The sequence below is a fragment of the Sinohyriopsis cumingii genome, chromosome 4, assembly GCF_028554795.1.
Source record: "Sinohyriopsis cumingii isolate HCF-2022 chromosome 4, ASM2855479v2, whole genome shotgun sequence".
NCBI classification, from domain to species: Eukaryota; Metazoa; Mollusca; class Bivalvia; order Unionida; family Unionidae; genus Sinohyriopsis; species Sinohyriopsis cumingii.
This window is the reverse complement of record NC_142964.1, coordinates 144,413,779-144,431,129: the sequence shown is the minus strand read 5'-3', so window position 1 is coordinate 144,431,129 and position 17,351 is coordinate 144,413,779. Positions and strand designations below refer to the sequence as shown.

At 34.7% G+C, this 17,351-nt stretch overlaps 1 protein-coding gene across 1 annotated transcript; it reads left to right on the top strand.

Moving 5' to 3' along the window:
• The first annotated feature begins 73 nt into the window (after positions 1 to 73).
• LOC149802252 (uncharacterized) lies at positions 74 to 12,207 on the top strand. Its single transcript, XM_089956680.1, has 2 exons — positions 74 to 200; positions 4,266 to 12,207. Exon 2 carries the CDS (start codon positions 4,277 to 4,279, stop codon positions 5,693 to 5,695), a length of 1,419 nt encoding a protein of 472 aa, XP_089812806.1. The 5' UTR covers positions 74 to 200; positions 4,266 to 4,276; the 3' UTR covers positions 5,696 to 12,207.
• The last annotated feature ends 5,144 nt before the right edge of the window (positions 12,208 to 17,351 follow it).

Sequence of the window (17,351 nt, the reverse complement as noted above, 5' to 3'; positions counted from 1 at the left end):
TTACCTTCCGGAGTGACGGAATTCAAATAATTTGATTGGTCAATATCCTCCATAATGTAACCAATGAAATCGGCAATTTGCTCCGTATGCTATGGCGCCAATGTCTAACAGAAGAAAAGGTGATGTTTACTAAAAGCATATCTTGGGTTACAAAGAAATGTTTAAAAGACTGATGATATAGCGACATTACAGTAGATCTGGTATGGTAACATAATTGTAACCTTGAAATGTTCCATTAGAAACAGCTGATCGCTTTCGATTGCTGATTATATTTTCTTAATTGAATGGCAGGTGCGCGTTCTTGAAATTGACAAAGCTGCCATATCAGTTGTAAAACAGCTGGGCTTTGACATCGTACTTTGTTGGTCTTGAGACACAGATTAAATAAGAGATCAAATGATCAGATTGACCTAATGGTGTATTTTTTATGATAAATATTAGTATGTTATGTATGTTTTTAAGCAACCTTATGGTTAATGCGGAATTTCACCAAAGTGTCATGTTTCCGTATTAATTTGATGTCATAAGACCCAGTTTTCAGAAATCATTTTCAAGTTTAATTTTATTTCACTGTATTCGTTTACCTCATAGTGATTGTATTTAATCTGGTGAACGACAATGGTGTTAATATTAGTATTAGTATATCTGCTTTATTATTTACAAGTTGATAATCGTCTCAGTAAACCCCACTTGATGGCATGATGGTTTTAAGTTTACTGCATATAGTTATTTCTAGATCATCTTGTCAGCAGGCGTGCACATTTGTCACATATTTTCCATAGGGGAAAGTATTAGTTTATTTTTTTGTCTTCCAACTACAAGTATCCAGTGTAGGTCAGATTTTCAAGTAGATATAAACTCTTACTGGTACTGTATTGACCCTATTTGTCTGATAAAGGATAACCGGCAATAAATGTTTTAATAGTATTGCATACCAGATTGTACCAGCTCACTTTTGTCACTGGTATAGGTCAGCTTGGTTTAAGAAAAATCTGTCCTCTGCTTTCTTAACCTTGAGTATTTGCTCCTTGACGTGGTTTTCATATATTGGTCTATTTTTTCATATATATATATATATACCACACCACTCCCACAGTAATTCTCACCCAGATAACTCTTTATTGGTTCATACACAAAATCACTTATCACCAACATTTATTCATTTATTTTATCCATAGATTTCCAAACTGAAGAGTCCCTTGACCCCATAGTCTCAGGAGTCAAAATGGAAATCTCCAGAGTCGGTTCTTTTGGACAGCCATGAGCTGTGATTCCTCATTATTGGTGGAAACAAATGATGTTTAAGATTTATTGTCTCGTACTGAATAATGAGAAACGCCTGTACGGTATTTTTGTATTTTGTAAGAAATATACAATCTTATTTTTGTAAAAGTGTTTCTCTTTCTAACTATATGATACGGCTTGTATATTTTGTATATAAAACACAGGATTATTTTGTAATTTTTGATATTTTTAACTTTTTAGCATATTCTGTTATCAGCTGCTCTTATCTTTTTATATGCAAAAATATACCCATACAACAATCAAGGTTATAATTCAAATATCAAATATGTACATCACAGAATTGTCAGTTCACTTTTTGCTCGTCCTTAAATTTTTTAACAAATTACGGAGATTGACTCTTCTTCTTCTCCTTAGACCTGACACTATCTTTCTGTTTCTTTGGAGTCTCAGGGTCAGAAAATTCATCACCACCTGGTCTTTTCCAAGACAGAAAAGAAAATATACTTCTTTGTGCCATTGTGATTTTAAAGTTCAGACGTATGTCCGTTCAACTTTTTCTGAATGATTCATTAATTAAAATTGTTCGAGGTTTTAAATGTTTAGCCAATTTAACCCATTTCGTCCGGTTTACCAGTTTCAACTGCAGTGCCTGATTCCTGAGAAGCAATTCTAATACATTGTGGTAAAACAGAGCATCATACAGCAGAGGGGAGGGAGGGGTCTACGCTTCTGTTCAGCTTAATGGTTTGTTCATCAACAAGTTTTTTCCCCGATTAAATCATCCCAAAGTAACTCAAAGTAAAATTGTGCATAGGCTTCTTCTAAGTGGTGAAAAGTGGCTGCAACTGAGGTGAAAAATCATCCCGGACACATTCGCCTTGAAAGCCTTCAAAGTCATCTTCGTTCTCCGAATCACTGTTGAAAAGTGCATGAAGCCATATCTCTTTCATTAACCTGATTCAGTTTTAACCCATCATTTTAATCAATATTAACATCAGAATCATCCAAATCGTCAACTTCATTGTCACTACCCTTGCTATCAACATCCATGTTTACATCTGAGTTGACTGCTCCGATGACCTAATGGTTAGAGTGTCAGCCTCTGATGCAGGAGGTCATGGGTTTCGAACAACGGCCAAGTCATACCAAAGACTTACAAAAATGGTACTAACAGCTGCCTCACTGGGCACTTGGTATTAAGAGGTTAGTGTTAGGACTGGTCGGCCTGGTGTCAGGATAATGTGACTGTTGGGGACATCATGCTACATGTCTGCGGCATGATGCCCCAGTACTAGACATCACTATAAACTATCACACTGCAGACATCGTAGCGATATGACTGATTTTTTTTAAAGCTACGTTAAAAATCCAAATCACACACATCTGAATTGTCCATTTTATCAATCGATTTTTAAGCCTACAATTTCTTTTCCAACTATGTTTTTTTAAAATAAATTTTACTGTGCATGCGTGCTTTAACTGTTTCCTGTTGGTAAAAAAAGTACACCAATATTTGTTATATATAGCATGTTTCTAGAGACACTACACACATACGTAGTAGAGTACAACCATAGTCGTATTCAGGATAAAATGGGATACAACAACCACAGGTGTATTTAGGATAGAATGAGGTATTACGACTGTAGCCATATTCAGGATAAAATGAGTTAAGCAAATTAATTGCCAATAAAACAATCCCAGGCCAAAAACTAGCTTAGTGAGAAGCCATATATTCTCGTTTTGTCTAACTGATAATAATTTAAAGCACAAGCAAATGCCAGTATTTTATGAGAAATGAATCCATTGTAGTCATAAATGATGCTGGGCTTTTAAACATCCCGCTAAATGAAGCAACATCTCATTAAAAACAAAGTTGGTCCACTTCTGTTGACAACCGGCTTTGCAAGCTGCCATAATGATATGCTCCAGTTCTGGCCAGTTGATTATAATTTGATGTCCAGATATACCATTGTTGATATTTGATCAAAAGGCAGTCCATTCATTTCATAATTGTTTCTGCTTCTTCTATCATAAACTTCAAATGTAATCTTAAAACAATCCAACCTAAGTCAGATCAATTTCAGCCTGATTTTAGTGAACTGTTGGCTCCACCCAGTTCATGTGTATCTTCCGTTGTTGTGATATCATTAGCTGTCAAGGTCTAAACTATTGTCGAGCAGATGTCAGTCAGTGGCTCCGACAGTAAAATTTGCTACGGACAGCATACTCTTAATAAGAAACTAAGTTGGAAGCAAATCAAGAGTAAACAAGATTGTTGTTCTAGCCCAAGTCTACATGCATTAAAAAGATGCACAAGTTGAAATTTTCGCGCATTGAAAACGTTTTTTTTTTCAATTCCACACCTTTATTGAAAACCCTGTATGTGTAAATATATATTGAGCAAATTTTTTTTAAAATTTGCTTGGAGTAGAAAAACTGCAAGGGTTAAGAAAGGGATACTTGTTGCTTCATCTACAGAATATGGTGATCTAGACATAGTTAAAGTTCCCTCTTTTATCCAGTACATAAAGATCACTTGGATTAAATGCATTATTGCAGATGAGGAAGACTTTTGGCAGAATTTGGTTACAAAAGATTTATAGGCATCCAGATATAAAAATTATGTGGGACAAAGTTATATGAGATTAATAATGTTTTAATTATTGTTGCCTTAGCAGGATGGGAAATGGAGCCCTTGTCAGTTGAAGAATACTTGTCTAAGGATATTTGTAAATTTGTTGATATTAATAACTTTCATTTCTCTAAGAAATGGTGATGAAACAGAATAATGTGTCAAAAACTTTTTTTAAATTCAGTCTTTAAGACTGATCCATCTGTTCAGATGCTGGACTTGTCTTGATCACATTGACCTTTGTTTTGCACTGTTTGAATGTTTCTAAAATATTACCAATTTCATGTCTTCACTTAAATTTGATTTTGGTTGATTTAATCTGTTGAAAGATATAAAAGAAAGATTCAATTTTGATTGATTATGTAATTTGTATTCTTCTCTCTTTTAGATTGATGTAAAATGCAAGGAACTTATACTTCCCTGGAGCTGACATGCGATGACATACCTGCAGTTGGTTTTAATTGCCTAAGCCCAGCTGCAGCTGGTGCTTGTGAAATCTCATTTGACAGTGGATACTGTGCCTCACCAGTTGCTGTGTCTCAACAAATGAAACCCTCAACTAGATGTTTGCCTTCTTTTGATCAGCCGATGGATAATCAGCAAGGCTCTGATGTTGCACTCACGTTCAGCCCTTTCAAGACTGGCCTTACGGTCAGTACCGATAGTTCATTACAAGACGGTATACCGTTAAGTCCATTTAAAGACACCCTTGGCCTTAGTCCCTTCAAAGGAAGCCCATTTAAAATGCTTGAATTCAGTCCTTTCAAAGATACTGGGCTTAGTCCCTTGCAAAACTCAACAACAATGAATTCTGGCACACTAGATCAGAATGGGACTGATGAATGGGAAACCTTTTTATCAAGCTATGAAGACAAGCTATTTGATATTGATAATTTAGATGAAAATGCACTTGCTGAACTTCTAAAGTCACCACAAGGAAAGGCATTAGCGGAACGCAGTCCCATTCACACCAAACCTGGTGCTCATGTTCGGAAACTTCGTATCTCTCCAAATGAGAAGAATAGTGGTAGTAATAAAATACTTTTCAGTATTTCAGAATTTAAAGGTATGGAGCAAAATGAATTCACAGATGTATGTTCTGTCACACCTAAGCAAAGTAAACTTCAACACCAGCCAGCATATGTTCAGATAATGGAGCAACCTCCAATCAAAGCTGAACCTGTAGAAATATCCGATTTCGGTGGCTACCAGGGATACAGTGTTCTCGTGGCCACAGACATGAACAAAATTAATGCTACACCTGTCAAACCAAATTATCTCAATATGGAGCGAATACCAATCAGAAAATTGGCCATGAAGCCAATAGAACCCAATCCTATACCACAAAAAGAAAATTTTGCTCCGCCAATATGGCCATCAAAGGAACGATTGAAATTTGCAAGGGCTCAGTTTCAAAAGACACTTGAAAAGGCAGTGCACAATGTGCAGATTTTACAAGAGAAGAATCAACATGCAGAAAATGATTCTAGAATGAAGCAAGATAAGTATCCACATTTAAAAAAAGCTCTTTCACGACCATCAAAGTCTACAAGAAAGGTTAAAGGTAAGACCAGGGAACTTCAAAATAAAGAGGTGGCCAGTACTTCACATACCACTCCCACATGGAATGATGATGAGGAGGAGGAAGAAACCTGGGTGGGACCTGTACCATTCAAACGTCATGCTAGTCAAGGATTTTCAGACCTCAGTGACATGGATGATGAAGATTCAGATGATGATTATATACCAGAAAGATCGGCACAACCAAGAAAACAGAAGAAAAGCAGATTTGTTGCAAAACGTGCAAGATATATGTAAATGACTGTCACTTTTTAATCTACAAATTTACGCAAAAGCAATGAAATATAGTGAAAGTTAATATAAAGTATGTTTAAAATATTTTTTTACATTGAAGTAAAAAAATCAGTTATTCAGAAAATGTGTGAATTTTGAATCTAAAATTTATAATCTGCTATAATTGACTTATTTATTTAATAGTATTACCTTGATTTGGAAAAGTTAAACTGAGTAATCATTCTTCCTACCTACTGATTATATTACTGTTAAAAAACAAGTCATAGTTATATAGAGTAATTTTGAAAAACATTCCACATGTTGTTTTGTTTAATACAATGATAGGTGAAAGAAATAATAAGATTGCATCAGCAGCCTGTTAGTGGTACTATCTTCTTGAGATAGTAGCAGCAGCATTATATTGTACTCATAGTAGCCCTAAATGTATTTGGTCATTTTTGCATTTCCTGGTAATATAGGACGTCTCAAGTCATTTAAGACAGTACACACTATGAAGAAGGTGGATTGTCCATAAGAAATTCTGGAATTACACTGGCATATATCACAGAACTATTGTCAGCACTTGTGTAGTATGGTCAGTCCACTTTATGTGTACTGCTGCAATATCTTCTGGAAATGTCATAAATTTAAATGCATTAAAAGAGTTTCGTGTGACTTATCATGATAGATGTGATGAATAATCAACATAATTGAATGTTGATATGTACATTATTGTATTCTCATTCTTATTGGTGCAGCCTATACTGTTGCACAGTATACAGGAAATGAAGGTGGTTTAGTTAGTCAAGCATCGAAGAGTCATGGGTTTGATACTCATAAAGGCAAGTCACGGTCAGCTGACTTGCTTTGTCCTAAGAAGGGCACTTTGCTCCCATTTCCTCTGCATGATATTGACAATGTGTTAGAAGTTCCCATAAAACTAGCACGTACATGATATACATAAAAATGCTGTTTAATTAACTCCATTTGAAATGCAACTTTTACCCCCAGATTTCCTTTTTAGGCATAGAGATGGCCATTATTTGTATGCAAGGCACTGGCTTGAGTTTATTTCATTGGCTGTACATCTTTGTGATATTAGGATTCGGTTTGTGAAACGTTTTTTCAGTGAGGTAAAATGTTCTTATTGGTATCATATTGTTTTATACAGTTATTCTGTATATTACAGACAGTGCACCTGGACGTACACATTGGTTGCTTTTGTAGACTCTACAATGACTAGAACAAAAAAAAACTTGACAGTGGGAAATGAACTTGAAACTGTTGATTTAAAATGAAATATTAGTCATCAAAGGATCTGTTAATGAACTTGTTGTGCAGAGGTAAATAATGATGTTATAAAGAATGTTTTGGAAGCATTATCACCAAACCAACCTGAATGTACAATACAATAAATTGTCGTCATTTTAGGATTTTTCCTTATAATGTTGCGTTGAATGTAAAATTGATCCATACTTTAAGAAAATAATAGAAAAATCTTGCTAAGCAGAGATATAGAAATGTACAGTTTGAACAGGTTGTTCCCATGTCACTGACAGCCAAAGGTATAGTCCAATTCATGGTAACCTATTTTTGTAAACAATTAGAGGCAGTAAACAAAACAGCCATTTCCACATGTAAATATTGCAGAGTTAATTCAAGCCATCAAAACCAAAACAATTAATAAGCATACATTATACATCATATTTCAATAGTTTATGGTTTGTAAGTACATTTCTACAGTAACTATTGCAATAAATTTAGCATTTATTAGTTTTATTACTTTTGAACTAAGGTCTTGTAAGTATAATTGTGATGAACTTATTTTTTTACCATTAATACTGTAATCATTTGTCATAAATGCAAATCATCAAGCAAAATTACGAATCAGAATTGAACCAGTTGAATAATTCATTAACCAAAAGTAAAAACTCTAAATTCAGAACTATACATGCTGGAAATAATTTTCACTGTCTTGGATATTTTCCTTTTCTCCCATCCCTTTTTCAGTTCTTTATTTTACTAGCAAAATTTAACTTCTTGTCTTTGATTCACATATTGATTATCTAGTTTAAAAAAAAAACTAATTAGAAATATTTATATAGTAAAGTATTGAAACACCAGACCTATCCAAAACAGGTTTTGTCTGAATAACTTATGATTTTAATAACAATAAATTGTGAATCAGGGAGACTCTGTCAGAATACTAGATAATATGGATTCTGCAGTTCTGGTCTGTAAGTCACCATTATTATCAGTCTGTAAAATCTGTCATAAAAAGGCTTTACAATGCAGTTACAATATCTCAACCATATAAAATTAGTCTCTACCGTGTAAACTTGTGCTTATGAACATACCTTAGCAAGGTTACAATGTGATGTTCTCGGTCCATCTGTAACCACTGGATGAAAATTCACCAAATTTGGTACATAGTAGCCATATGCTTGGGAGTTGTGATTTAGGGATCTCTCCATTTGTGTGCTGCTAGATGGGGGTCAGAAGTACAGTATACAAAAATTGCACTAAAGTGACATTTTTTTTATCAAACCTTGTACATGCATTTATAGGCAGATGACATTACCCTGTACCCATGAGGATTGGGGTTTAGACCAGTTGGGGAAAAAAACATGGGCATTTGCTATTAATATTAATGCTTGTTTAAGTTTCAAGGGAAATTATTCCCCATCTCTAACACATAGTTTGTTTCAGATCACAAACTTAAGGTAGTGGGTTTCATTTCATGTTCACTCATATTTAGGTTACCTGAAAAATTTGATTGCTCTCCAATGAATTGTCTAACAGAGTTGCTGCAAATGACTTCTTTGCAACCATTCTATGAAATTGTGTGGTTTTAGCTCTTCCGGTCATAGGCCAGGAGAGCTTATGGGATGGCCCATCATCTGCCATCTATCTTAGCACAAGTTTGTTATCACAACCGCTAAACTATGTGTAGCATTGCCATACAACTTTAGTCATGTACATTCATCCAAATGTTTACTTGGTCCTAAAGAAAGCAACGATGCTAGGACATCCACTATGTCTTCTACAGCAATCTTGAAAATCATGTTATTGCTACTATTGAATGGATGGTCATATCATCTTGGGTTTTACACTAAAAGAATTCTTGTTTTCTTTGTCATCAAAAAAAAGATTCCATTCTGATGTCTAATTTGTCAGTATGCTACATTGAAAACCTAGTTAAACCTGAGACTGAAGTCATATCAACCTCAGTTTTTCACCAGAAAACTTCTTTTGATGTCTAGTTGGTCCTAAATAAAAATGATTCCACTTGGATATCCAATATGGCCACCACAGTGGCCCTCTTGAAAATCTTGTCCCTGATATTACCAAGGTCATACCAACCTAGAGGTTAAACTGAAAGACTTTTTATGATGTCTAGTTGGTCATAAATGAAATTGGTGCTGATCTGACATCTAATATGGCCACCACAGTGGCCATCTTGAAAATCTTGTCCCAAATACAACCAAGGTTATAGCAACCTAGAGGTTTAACTAAAAGACTTCTAATTGGTCTTAAATGAAATCTGACATCTAATATGGCCATGAATGTGGTCATCTTTAAAATCTTATTGCAAATAGAATGTCATATCATCAGGTTTTCAATGGAATATTGCAAATAGAATGTCATATCATCAGGTTTTCAATGGAATATTGCAAATAGAATGTCATATCATCAGGTTTTCAATGGAATATTGCAAATAGAATGTCATATCATCAGGTTTTCAATGGAATATTTCTTATGTTTTCTAGTTGGTCCTAAAGTAAAATAGTTTCACTCTGGCATCCAATACAAAAGCGAAGTTTGCATTTAAGGTTGTGTCAAAACCTTACTGGTAAAGTGTACATAGCTCAAGTAGCTTAAGTTATATGGAAAGACATGATTTTTCTTGGATTACTGTTTTCTGTGGATTATGTGATTATTCATAAAATAGAATGAACATTGATTCTTCTGTGGACAACCTATGTTGATGCCTTTCCAAGATATTGAAAAAAAGGAAATGAGAGAAATGTTCATTTTTGTGAAAATAATTTTCATGATTATAGTTTTACTTGCAAAATTTGCTTTACTTTGTGATTTTATGTATTTTGCATACTACTGCTTAATTAAGTGCACTTATTACACTTGATAATTTTTGTAAAGATTTGTTGATATTATTTATAGCAGTGTAATACATTACTTTGCAAGGAATTTGAAAGTTTTCATATTCATATTTGCCCGACAAATTGGATCTGTCCATGCATTGGTTTGGTCATAATGTTTCCAAATTGTTTACACACTTTATAGCCACAAAGTACAATACAAAAGTGAGTATTATTTGCATTTCATGATCCCTGATCTGTATGTAAGCTTTCTTTGTGTAGAAAGAATTATTTAGCTATGTCACGTGTACATCATACTTTGGATTCCACATAAATAATAATTACTGCTATGTTTGGATTTTGGACATTTAGCTCCATTTCTCAATAATTTCTTGTCAGTGCTGTTAAAAGTCATCAGCCAAATTTTGTTTATATTTAGACCTTGAGTGAGGGATTCCAGTGTATTTTATTACATGTATTTAAATGAGTTATCACTCATGTTGGAAGAGTTATAGTTCTTGATTGCCATTATAGCTTTATTCTCTGCAACACAACTTGACCAAGTCATGTTAAGTTTCAACCAAATTCATCGTGCATTTTTAGTGATAAGAACTTGAATGAGCTGGAATAATTGAAACATCATGCATCATCTTTTAGAGGAATTATTTCCAACAAAAATTCTTTGCTATTGACATGCAGCCACATAGGCTTTGGTGTTTTTATGAGTGAACACTATTATGTGGTCTTCGTATCCTCACTTTTTTGTAAGCAGGGGATCAATTAATTATTCATACTTGTTTTAAAAAATGTTATTTGTTGTCCCATCTAATGATATATGGTACCCAGGGAAGGCATTTTGCATTTAATGTGTACCAGAGTGCACTAATTATTTAGTTCTAATGAAAATGATACAAAATTATACGCTGCATAAATGGGTGAATACTCCACAATCAGTGTGCCTTCTGGGGTCTCGGGGTATGCTTGACTGGAACAGAATGCTATTTAATTCATTATCTTGCCTGTGAAAATATCAAAATATACATCAGTCTCAACAATTATAGGTACATATGGAAATATTTTGAATTGTTCTACTGAAGCATGAATTTTGTATCCAAATATATCTTTGTGCATTAATGGTTGACAACACTAATAATGTGGCATATAATTTGTGTATATATTGCCAAGCACCCATTTTTGCAGTCTTTTTCTGTCCTAAACACTTCAGACATAACTTTTGCATGGGAATGAGTCTAATGAGTATTTCTTAAATTTGCTTGGATTTCTTGTCTCGTACGTTTCAGTGGATAGTTGCATCAATAGGTCATGCAACATTCCATGAAACACTTGTTCAGACATGTTGCTGAATCTTTCAGGTTACAAGATTATGAAAATAGTTAATCTTTAGAATTTAATTGACTAAGAATTTTTAATGCCTGATTGGAGCAACCATTGACAGAATCTTGTTTGAGTCTAAATGTTATTTTTTTTATATTATATCAGTCCAGCCACCAATAAATATTGATTGATTTAAAGTTTTTGGTAGGTGTGTGAGTTAGTCTTTCATATGCATGGTTGTTACGTCTGTGATTAAAATTGGCTTTTATTGAGAATATTACTATATTGTCCAGAGATGTGTATTATTTGTAATGTTTTGCTTACAGTATTCTGTATCATACGCTTGCTGATTATTGTCTGGCCATTGCATGTAAATACTTGTATATTTTTTTCTGGACATAGTCAGGAATTAAATAGTACATGAAATTTACACTTAGGGTAGCCAGGTAGGTCCTGTCATTAAGCTGTCCACATGCCCTTATAACGTTTAAGAATTGGTTGCTCCAGTTTGATGGTAATACAAGGGCATTCCCAGATTGTCTGTCCACAAATAGCCCTCCCCACCCGTTTATCTCTAGATCAAAGAAAAGAATATCTTATTTTGCATTTATTTCACTTATTTTTCAGTTTATTTATTTTAGGATAAACATGAAATTTGCTTTTTCTGTTTCTGCTTCACATTTGAAAATATTTCTAATTTCATAATCTTTTCAGTTTAAAAACGGGACCTTTGTTACACTATTGGTTCATTCCTTTGACTAGACATACACGCCTTTCCCAAACCTGTTAGAAACTCCTATCTGGAGCACTGTATTGAATACATCTCGTGTGTGTTTATTTCAAGTCAAAATAACAAAACACAAAGAAAAACAATAAAAGGTTTCAAGCATTGTTACTGATCAGCATTTAATTATAGACTAGCTCTGACAGTAAAATATATATTGTAATGGAGCACCATTTGAGGAGCATAGAAAAACATATCTTAATATTGTGTTTATAATTTATATTACATGTATCGTTTCATGTATTTGTTTTTGTATTAGGTATGAATGTTAACATTGGATGTAAAATTGTCCATAATAAAGAAGTAAACATTAGAAATCCTCGTTTTCATTTGGGCCCCACCTAGTTATAGTTATATGGGAGCACAGTTGTAATCATCTTTAATGTCAATCCATCCATGCACACTTCTTTTCATCATCACTTTGTAACCCTTACACATAATTAAATGCCTTTTGATATGTGAAAGGCCCATTACATACAGATGTGCCTTACAAAAGCTGTCTTTTCAGGTCCAGTTTTTGCCCCTTTTTATGTGCTTAAATCTCCAGAATGGTAGCTCATTATTTCCAGCATACCTCATAAGCAGTTAAACATGTTATTTTGTAGCGTGATGAGCACACTCGTAGATCTATATGGGGCTGTCTGTTTAGTATGCAAAAATTGGTCCTTTTCAACAATATCCCCACCCCCCCTTGTTGAGGGGTCTACTTTTTTCTATCTCCTCCTCCAGATATATGTATGAGTTTGCTTAGTAACCTCCCACTTTATAGCTTGTTGTCCTTTCAAATCAAATGGGAGTTCCTTCAGTAACATCGTCACTATATTTGCAAGGCTGAGTCTGTTTCAAGAAACAGATGTAATCATTCACCATCTTTGATAATCTCATTAATTCCATAAAGTTTTGAATTCTATTCCTTTGAACAAATGTATACAAGTTCCTACTTATTTTTTGGTTGAATTATTAAAACTAGACATTGCAAATATTGAATGCAGACAACAGTTTTGACTGCAGTTGACTTCTGGACATTAGAAAGGACAGTGAGCAGACTGCTTGTTTACATCGAGAGCTTCCATTTGCTTTGATACACCAACTAGACCATGTTAGGGACCCCCTGGCAACAATTAAGTTATAAATTTTTAATTTGATAAATGAACAGGCTAAGTTGCATTTTTCTATCCTTGATGCTTTCCTTTAAAACGGTGGGGGAGGGGGTACAACAAATTGCAGTGTGTGCGAACACTGCAGGTTGTTTTTGTTGGCTTAGACACAAAAGGTTTTACTTGTAGCTATAATATAGTTTGTATTATGAAATGCATACATACTACTTGGCCCTCATGTTCTTCTTGTGAGTTTTGTCTCAAGTTGTCTACCAGACATTGTACCAAGGTTTGTTGGCATTCAGACAAATTTGACATGCAGCTTTATATTATTGAAACCTTGATTGAATTGGGTTTCCTGAATGCACATTCTTCTACCTTTGTTTTCCCAACATGGTGACAATTCCCTGTTAATGATGCAGTCTGATAAATCAGCCTCCAAACCTGTATTAATACAGATACACGATTTAAGTGTACGGCATCACCCATTCAGAATGTTAACAAGCACAGCCAGTGAGATACAAGATCACCTCATTAATACACATGGATATATCTCACTCTTCAAACTTGTTAAACATGGTAAAGAAAGGAGCATTTATATTCCAAACTTTATCAAAATCACCTCATAAAAATGGCCTCGAGAGTGTAAAAAGCTCAATTGGATTTATTTCTTACCCAAAGTGAAGGTGATCAACAACACTTGGTCCATATTTATGTATGTATTATTGTGCAGACACCATTTTTGTTACATCAGTGCTAGTTACCATGACATTTTACCTATTGTTGCAAAATGATGTTTTTTCCATGATATTTGACCCCAAAATCAATATGCTTTTACCTTAGCACACATGCAAACAGGTGTCATAGAGCTTATCTCATGTCTGATGTGGTGGCAAGTCTCTGTTACAGGCCTAGTCATGTCTGATGTGGTGGCAGGTCTGTTATAGGCCTAGTCATGTCCGATATAGTGGCAAGTCTCTGTTAAAGGCCTACTCATGTCTGATGTGGCAAGTCTGTTCTGTGATGTGGCAAGTCACTGTTATAGGTCTAGTTATGTGTGATGTGGTGGCAAGTCTCTGTTATATGCCTAGTCATGTCTGTGATGTGACATGTCTGTTCTGTGATGTGGTGGCAAGTATCTGGTATAGGCCTAGTCATATCTGATGTGGTGGCAAGTCTCTGTTATAGATCTAGTCCAATATATTGATCCCCAAACCTGTATTAATACTGATGGACAATTTTAAAAATTTATGTCACCTGTTCATTAAAATGTTAAATTTTTCAGCATTCAGATTTGTCCGTTATAGTTGAATTACTGGTATTTCTTATCCACTAAATTCAAAATGGCTGGGGTTGTGTCATTCCACGTGCATTCACAGGCTGTCAAAGATTTGATTGAGAAATATTCTGTACATGTTGCCAAACCGATGTTCAGCAAAAGGTAGCTCAAGAGACTCTAGCAATACTGTCCAGAATGTACACCGACGTGTTGTGGATAGATCTGTCTTTAAACATTCTTCAGTTTTATGAATTGGTTACGACTGATCCTAAAATATCTATCAGCATCAAGACAGATTTAGGGGGCTAGTTTATCAGACTGTTGTAAGGCTTGCAGAGCATTGTAGAGAACAAGGCCTATATAATGTACCCATGACTAACAGCAGTTTTCAGCTCTACTGATCAAGAAGTTGTTTAGAAATGTGACATCCAGGATGATCACAAGCTCAATTGGGTACAAGATTGCCTTATTAACATGTATGGATCTCAGTTGTCAAACTTCTTAAAAGATTTGAAAGACATGAGCATATGTTCCAAAGTTTATCACAAATTTCTTTCAGAAAGTAAAAAAAATTCAGTTGAACTTGTTCTTTTCCAGAGTGAAGGTGATCGATAGTGCTTCGTCCAAGTACAAGATAAAGAACTAAAGTTATTGTGCAGGAACCATTTTTATTACTTCAGTCTTATGACCCTGACCTTTACCCCCAAATCAATATGCTTTAACACTGCCAAATGTACAGTCGGGTGCGATAAAGTATGGCTGATGTCTGTGATTAGCAACAAATTTTACTGTGCAAAAACCATTTTTTATTCATTTAGTTGAAATGATCACAACTTTTTTAACTCAGAAATTGATAGGCTTCTTTCTTGTCCCAAGTGCAAACTATCTACAAAGTTTGGTCCAAGTATGTGATACAGAACTAGTGTAATTGTGTGGAAATCATTTTTTTCTTCTTTCAGTCAGTGACCTAAACCTTCAATACCAATATTGAAATCTGATGGCTGAGCTTCCAAACACTCTCTGGGATATATTTGTGATCAGATTTTAATCAGATATACATAATATGATAGTATAAAAGCTTATATCATCAAGATCTTGGACAAATTCGATTATGAGCAACATCCATGCATGTTAACAAGTTGATATTGCATCTGATTGTCAACACTCTTGGGGGCCAATTGTGATCAGACTGGTATGGAAACGTTTATCATAAAGATCTTGGACGAGTTTTATTATCAGTGTGTATTAAACATGTGTGTGTGATTAGGATTTTTAACGAAGCTTTAAGTATTTTTCAGTCATATCGCTACAATGTCTGCAGGTGGCAGTTTATAGAGATGTTTAGCACTGGGGCATCATGCCACAGACATGTAGCAATACGTCCCACCCAGTCACATTATCCTGATACCAGGCTGACCAGTCCTAACACTAACCTCTTAATGCTAAGCGCCTAGCGAGGCAGCTGTTAGTACATTTTTGCAAGTCTTTGGTATGACTTGGCCAGAGATCGAAAACACGACCTCCCGCTTCCAAGGTGGATGCTCTAACCACTAGGCCACTGGAGCGGTGTATTAATGCTGTCATCATGCATCTGATTGGCTGAGCTTGTAAGCACTGATGAACACATTTGGATCCAATTTGGTGTGTGTGCATCATCAAAGTCTCAAACAATTTTTGTTATGAACAAATTCAACACATTAATGAAGATCTAGGGTGATTAGATGGTGGAAATATAAAACCTGCATCCTTCTAGTCATGACTCTACACTTTAACCACTTCAGTTCCCTATGGGTGGGAACCTCATTGGCATCCAACCTAAGACTCAAGGGATGAGGTTGCAAGTGATTATGGGTAGACCCAAAAATCCATGCTGATGCATAAATTTCCCTTATAAAAAATGCATGTGCTTTAATATTGTCAACTATGCATGTAAGCAGTATCAGACCTATTTGGGCCTCCTGTCCCAAAATTTAATTGATTTTCTAAAATGGAATCCAAAACTACTCAATAGATTATATCACTCGTTTAAATTCAGCCAGTATTTGTTTATTTTTCCAAAATAATTTTTTTAAATGTTATCAAATTGCATGGAATAAATGAGTTTTCTACATGGATTAGCATCTGCTGTAATGGTGTGCTATTTGTGTATATATTTTCATCAACTTTTTTTTAAAAATAATTCTTGAAAACAGTAATTCTGTATTAACTCTTTGAAATTCAACTCCAAATCTGTACAAACCTTGGCTGGAAAAATTCCAATTTTTTTTTACTTTGGTGCAAACAAGATTTGTGCAAAAAAAATTAAAAGAGACAATAGATTTTTCTTTTACTGCAAAATATACTTGGTCCTAACTGAAAACAATGATGTTCTCACCTCCAACAAGGCTGTAATGGTGGACAGCATAAAAAAGAAAGTGTTATATCTAAACCTCCTGAACAGTTGACCTGTTTCTGAGAAGCGTGGTTTAATGGCTTTGTCTACCTCCAGGAACTACTACCATAACTGATTTTTGGAGTGGCACAATTTGATAAGTATGAGCAGGGTGCATTCTGTGTAATTCTGTTGAGTGGATTTTGAGAAGAAAAACATGGCTTTCTAAGGTTTTTCTATTTTTAGTATGGCATACCTGCCAAATCCCAGCGGCACGTGTATCCTGTATGTTGGCAGAAAGCATAATCTGAACATAAATAAACTATGAAAATGTACTTTTACTTTTATTACTAACAAGCATCTGCAGCTGGTTCTTGTCACAAATGGGCAAATCCAAGTGGATTAGTAATAGAATACAAAAACAAAACCTACTTTGAAATTCTGTAATGACCCACACTTCAACTAGTTTACATTCTTAACTTTTCGGTGTGAATGATTTAAAAGTTGTCTCACAAATCCTGCAATGAGCAAGGTAATATTCTTGTACTTTTTCAGATCCATGTTTATAAGTTCAAAAAGATACCAGTTTAACATTTTTCAAAGTCATTAAAAATTCAAGAGTCACATCAATAAAGACTCCTTTGCTTGACAATTGTGCCATTATTTATAGTATAGCCTGGTTCTCTAAACAATTCTCTTTATTCGTGTAATGAA

Excerpts from the sequence above, each read along its gene's own strand:
- LOC149802252 (XM_089956680.1), top strand. The coding sequence starts at position 4,277 with ATGCAAGGAACTTATACTTCCCTGGAGCTGACATGCGATGACATACCT.